The 5,855-nt window shown below is 39.7% G+C and overlaps 1 protein-coding gene across 1 annotated transcript; it reads left to right on the plus strand.

Moving 5' to 3' along the window:
• Positions 1 to 2,196: 2,196 nt before the first annotated feature.
• Positions 2,197 to 4,663, plus strand: LOC115482394 (C-type natriuretic peptide 1-like). Its single transcript, XM_030222141.1, has 2 exons — positions 2,197 to 2,289; positions 4,367 to 4,663. Exons 1-2 carry the CDS (start codon positions 2,197 to 2,199, stop codon positions 4,661 to 4,663), a joined length of 390 nt encoding a protein of 129 aa, XP_030078001.1.
• Positions 4,664 to 5,855: the final 1,192 nt, after the last annotated feature.

The raw sequence follows: 5,855 nt of genomic DNA on the forward strand, positions 1-5,855 counted from the left end.
CAGAACACATAGACAAACATGGTTTAATGGGAGAGAGACAGCATGGATTCAACCAAGGGAAGTCTTGCCTTACCAATTTGCATCATTTCTTTGAAGGTGTGACTAAATATGTGGATAAAGGTGAGCCAGTTAATGTAGTGTATCTAGATTTTCAGAAAGGTTTTGACGAAGTTCCTCATGAGAGAATCCTGAGAAAATTAAAAAGTCATGGGATAGAAGGCAATGTTCTGTTGTGGATTACGAATTGGTTATTGGACAGAAAACAGAGGGTAGGGTTAAATGGCCATTTTTTCTTAATGGAGGAGGGTGAATAATGGAGTGCCACAGGGTCTGTACTGGAGCCAATGCTATTTAACATATTTATAAATAATCTGGAAATTGGAAAAACAAGTGAGGTGACTAATTTGCAGATAACACAAAACAAGGTTGTTAAAACACATGTTGACTGTGAAAAATTGCAGGAAGACCTTAGGAAACTGGGAGATTGGGCATTCAAATGGCAGATTAAATTTAATGTGGACAAATGCAAAGTGATGCACATTGGGAAGAATAATTTAAATCATAGTTACCTGATACTAGGGTCCACCTTAGGAGTCAGCACCCAAGAAAAAGATTTGGGTGTCATTGTAGACAATATGCTTAAATTTTTTGCCCACTGTGTGGTAACAGCAGAAAATCAAACAGGATGCTAAGAATTATTAGGAAAGGGATGGTAATTAAATCCAAGAATATTATAATGCCTCTGTATCACTCCATGGTGTAACCTCACCTTGAGTATGTGTTCAATACTGGTCACTGTATATCAAAAAAGATATAGTGGAATTAGAAAAGATTCAAAGAAGAGCGACCAAAATGATAAAGGGGATGGAACTCCTCTGATATGAAGAAAGGCTAAAGAGGTTAGGGCTCTTCAGCTTGGAATGGGGACAGCTGAGAGGGTATATCATTGAGGTGTACAAAATCCTGAGTAGTGTAGAATGATTAAAAGTGAATCGATTTTGTACTCAAAAAAGTACAAAGATTAGGGGGCACTCAATGAAGTTACATGGAAATACTTCTAAATGAATAGGAGGAAATATTTTTTCACTCAACGAATAGTTAAGCTCTGGAACTTGTTGCCAGACAATATGGTAATAGTCGTTAGCATATCTGGTTTGGACAAGTTTCTGGAGGAAACGTCTCTAGTCTACTATTGAGATACACATGGTGAAGCCACTGCTTGCCCTGAAATTGGTAGCATGGAAACTATTTGGGTTTCTGTCAGTTACTTGTGACCTGGATTGGCCACTGTCAGAAGCAGGTTACTGGGCTAGATGGGTCTAACCCAGTATGGCTATTCTTAGGTACTTATATAATTATCGATCGGAAATATTAGTTTACAGTAATGGGAATTATAGACCTACATCTTGGACAAGAGAGGAATTACAAAGAATCCACATTATTACATGATTTCACAGAAAGAACCACTTGCTGTTTTCTGACTGCAGTGGTATTTGTCTGAATGGTTCTTTGAATTTGAACTTTCTGTACATCCGAAAAAGATTATAATCTATGCTGTGCACCAACTTGCAGTCCAGGTATCTTTAGATCAAGTATCCTACATTAGCCATTTTCTACCTGCCCTCTGCCAAAACAGACCTTTTCTGTTAGTGCACCTACTGCTCAGTCTTATTAGGGACTTTTCTTTTTTAAAATATTTACTGGACATCCTTTTCCCCAAAATTTTCTTTCTCTTCTTCTCATTAATAGGGAGTTGCTCATTTTTCCTGTTGCATAAAGGATGACTTTTTCTAACATCCATATGCTTCAGCCTTTACTTTCCTTAGTGCTGGTAAATAATGAGGGAAAAAACCCATCCAAAAGGAGCAGATGAGTTCAGTGAACAAACCAGACACAAATGGACATTATTTGCTGACAGTGGCAGGTCATGGCATTTTTGCCTGATAAAAGACACCAGATTGAATGAGATCAACCTTCCTTGATCAACAGAGACAGGGTTACTAGAAGGGAGAGAAAGTCATTTTACTGAGCTAATTAGTGCAAATGAGACTGGGTCCTGCACCTTTGTGGGGGCTGGTACACTGTTAGCAGAAAGCTATAAATGCTGCCAAAAAGAAGAATAGAGCAAAATTTCAGGAGCAGCTCAAGAGAAAGACAAACTTCAAAGATCAGATTAAGCAGGAAGGAAAGAGAAAGATGAATCTACCAATAGCCACTAGCTGTGGACTTCTGATGCTGCTCCTCTTCAGCCAAGACCAAGCACGGGCCAGAGCTGTCTCTAACCTTCAGGTAAGAGAGAAGCTAACAGCAAAAAGATTGCAGAATGGGTCAGATTTTTATTTTACCTGAAACAGAAACAAGATTTGTAAGCTTTCATTCTTTGCCTGGAAGCAACATTTTATTCTTAATTTGTTTTACCTTTAGGTACCGCTAGGACCAAGACTATCTGCTCTCATTTTGAAGGGTGTATCTTTTGCAATTAGGTTTCCGAAACAAACTCCTTTAATGACAGGTGACGATGGTCAGGTTTGCCTGACAGTAATAATTTTGAGAATTTATCTCTTCTCTAGGATTCATTAGCCTCAAGTAACTCCCAAAATTGTAGTAGGAAATGGTGACTGGAAACTATGGATTTAAGAAGGGGGGGTGGGGGGGGGGTGACTAATAATTGCATCTCATGAATCTTCCTGTAAATTTTCTGTTTTCTTCAACTGTCATCTCACTGCTGGCCATTACCCACCGTGACCAGTCCAGCATAGCCAGTAGGTCCAATTCTTTCATTCTTATATAATCACTGTAAGTGACCAAGTTCAGCATCCCTAACTGAACACCCTCACTCTGAGGACTGAGCAAAATTCGGAGAGGAGATATAAAAATAGGAGAACCCCCCCCCAAGATTGTTGTGAATGAAGGCTCCTGGCATAATAACCCAATAGAGGCTAGATCCAATTGAATTATAAGTCCAAAGGAATAGAAAGAAACTGCCAACCATCGCTCTACGCCCCTCCAACCCCCCCCCCCCCACACAAAACTTTCAGGGTTCTTTACTCTGGTGTGTTTGTTTCACTGTCCCTCTCTCTCTCTGACTGAATTTGAAACTGCCACTGAAGCCAAAATTCATCACCTGGTTTCGTCCGAAGCCGAACCCAAAACCGAAAACTCAAGCTTGGTTGTGTGAATGTGAATCACTAGGGATTGTCAGAGCTTGTAGTCTGCATTCCTCTGCTAAACCCATGGTATCCAACTTAGAATATAATTTAAAGAATGAAAGACTGGTATTTTACCTCCAAACAAAATAGCCTCCACATACGTATACTAAAACTAAAAGCAATGATGCTTTTACAGTGCCTGACTTTGCACCACAATTGGAGTTGCAGCTGACATCACAACTCCACAGACAGGCTAATTCCTAAAGAGCTTATCATCCCAAATTTATAGACTTAAATTCCTGCTAAAATTTTGTATCAAAGCCATTTATTTAGAGCACTCTATTTACCATATAAACTATTGTGCAAAGAGTAGCCCCCCGACCCATGGACTATCTTACTATCCCAGGTGGTCTAGTGGTATAGTTAAGCAGGAGCAATGCCTCAGTCATGACAACCATTTTGAGAGCAGAGCTGACATGAGCAAGAGTAACCAGGGATTGTTCCTGCTCCAACTATACCCCTAGACCACCAGGGATTCTAAGATAGGCCCAAGGCATCTATGAGTGGGGGGAGGGGGAACAAGGCACTCGAGGGATCCGGGAGGAAGATGGCCGAAACAGAAAACGTGGCCACAAATTAAAATAACTTTTTGGCCGAAACTGAAACTGATCAGAAAAATGATTTTGGGCTGGTTTCAGTACAGTAACCAAAACTGAAACCAAAATTCAGTTGGCCTCTAAATAAAGGGCTGTATATTCTCTCTTATCATGCGTTGGACAGCTTGCTTATTTATTTATTTATTTATTCATGGCTTGATATACCTCTTAAACTGACAGATTAAACTGGTTTACAAATAAAATCAAAAGTATAGAAAAGAACTACAATAATCAGGAAAATAAAACATACGTACAAGGGAGCTACACTATTAACAAAGAGTATCCAATAGAACTGATAATTCTAATCATACACATTCCTTCCCAGGAACTAGCACCCAAAAGAAATGCCTCACTCACTAGAAAATGCTTCTATTTTATACCTTTGCAGTATGTCAGTTCTTGTAAGCATTAACAACTATTTGTAAGAAATAATTAAAGGACAAATGAATTCTACATGCGAAATATGAATGTTCTTTAGTTCCTGCATTATTCCAGGTCCCTTCAAACTATCTTGTGTGTGTTTCCGTATTAATAGTGAAAAAACTGTTTTGGCTGTTTCAGAGCTTTTCCAGATTGCTAGATGAGGATTTTGAACACCCCCTAGGTTCAGAGGAACTGGATCATGAGAAGGAAGAGATTATGCCAAATGAGTCTATGGAACCCCAAGAACCTGAGCTCAAGTGGACCCGAAGCTTAGGGGACCAGTTTGACAGCCCATCCCTGACCTTTCAACAGCTCATAAATGACTTTCTTCACTCTTCAAGGAGATACAGACGCAGAAGCAAAAAGGGCCTTTCTAGGGGATGCTTTGGTGTCAAACTGGATAGAATTGGAGCGTTGAGTGGACTAGGTTGTTAACTGTACATTGGTGAGTAAGTGTGGAAGGAGACTTGAGGAGGACTAGGTGAGAGAAATGTCATCAGTACCATTTACTATACAATCCCCAGGACAAAATGTTTCTCCTTCCTTCTTATAGTTTTAGATGTTCTCTATTTAATCTCTTCTACTTGTATTGTGAACGTGACGGTCTTCTGATAGTCATTGAACCAGATAAATAATTGCCACTAGATCCCATAATGAGAATAATTATATGTGGGCTAGGAAAGCCTATTCTATACAGAAAAATAGGTACCTACTTTTTCTTATAGAATACTAACATAAGGTACATTAATGTGTACCTACTTTACCGGCATAGAGTTGGTGTAATGACGTGCGCCTAGGCTGGAAAAGAATACGCGCAGGCTATGGCCTTTATTTTAGAAGTGACAGCCATGTTTTGATGTCCCAAAAGTGGCTCTGATACATCAATCCTCATGGATGTCCAAGTGCTGATTTTACAAACCCAGTACCTAGATATATTCAAATGAAAAGGGGGGAGTGATCTGGGTGTGTTTGAGGACGACGACAAGGGCAGACCACAAATATGGACATTCAGAAAGGGCATGAATGTCTGTGTTCAAAAAGATGGGGGATCAGGAATTAGACCTGCCACCTGGGACATCCAGATGTCAGAAAAATGCTTGTATTTGCTCCACTGCAGAGCATAGGGGAAGTCACCTCCTTCATCCCCCAGTTGTTGCTGTCCCTCCCAAAACTGAAACTACCAAGGGAAACTGAGCTCTGTCACAATGTTAGGAGACAAAAACATCTATGTTTCTAAAAAGTTTGATGTGCCAGCACATAAGCGTTTATGTGTGCCATTTTGTATCATAGCTGTCCTATGCCACCATTGAGATGTTAATGTTCTTGTTTTGCCCCATAGATATTTTGGACATCTGTGTTTCTAAAATGGATGCTCATGCTGGACATAACTGGCACACAGATTTCAATTTCAACATGTATTTTAGAACAAGCTGTACTGTTGGCAGATCCTGTTCTAAAATACTAGTGGAACTTCAGATGACATGACTTTGAACATCTGAATTCCATTTAAATGACATTTCTAAAATGCCGCTCCATGTGATTTTATAATCTATGCTGTGCCCAAACTCTGCCCATGTGATGCCAATGCATTTTGATGCTTTCTTCCAGAATACTGTGCAACCAGAAA

The sequence above is a fragment of the Microcaecilia unicolor genome, chromosome 13, assembly GCF_901765095.1.
Source record: "Microcaecilia unicolor chromosome 13, aMicUni1.1, whole genome shotgun sequence".
Lineage (NCBI taxonomy): Eukaryota > Metazoa > Chordata > Amphibia > Gymnophiona > Siphonopidae > Microcaecilia > Microcaecilia unicolor.

Bases quoted from the DNA above. Each gene is read 5' to 3' on its own strand.
- LOC115482394 (XM_030222141.1), top strand. From the start codon at position 2,197: ATGAATCTACCAATAGCCACTAGCTGTGGACTTCTGATGCTGCTCCTC. The intron at 2,290-4,366 runs GTAAGAGAGAAG...TGGCTGTTTCAG, and splicing joins GAGCTGTCTCTAACCTTCAG to AGCTTTTCCAGATTGCTAGA.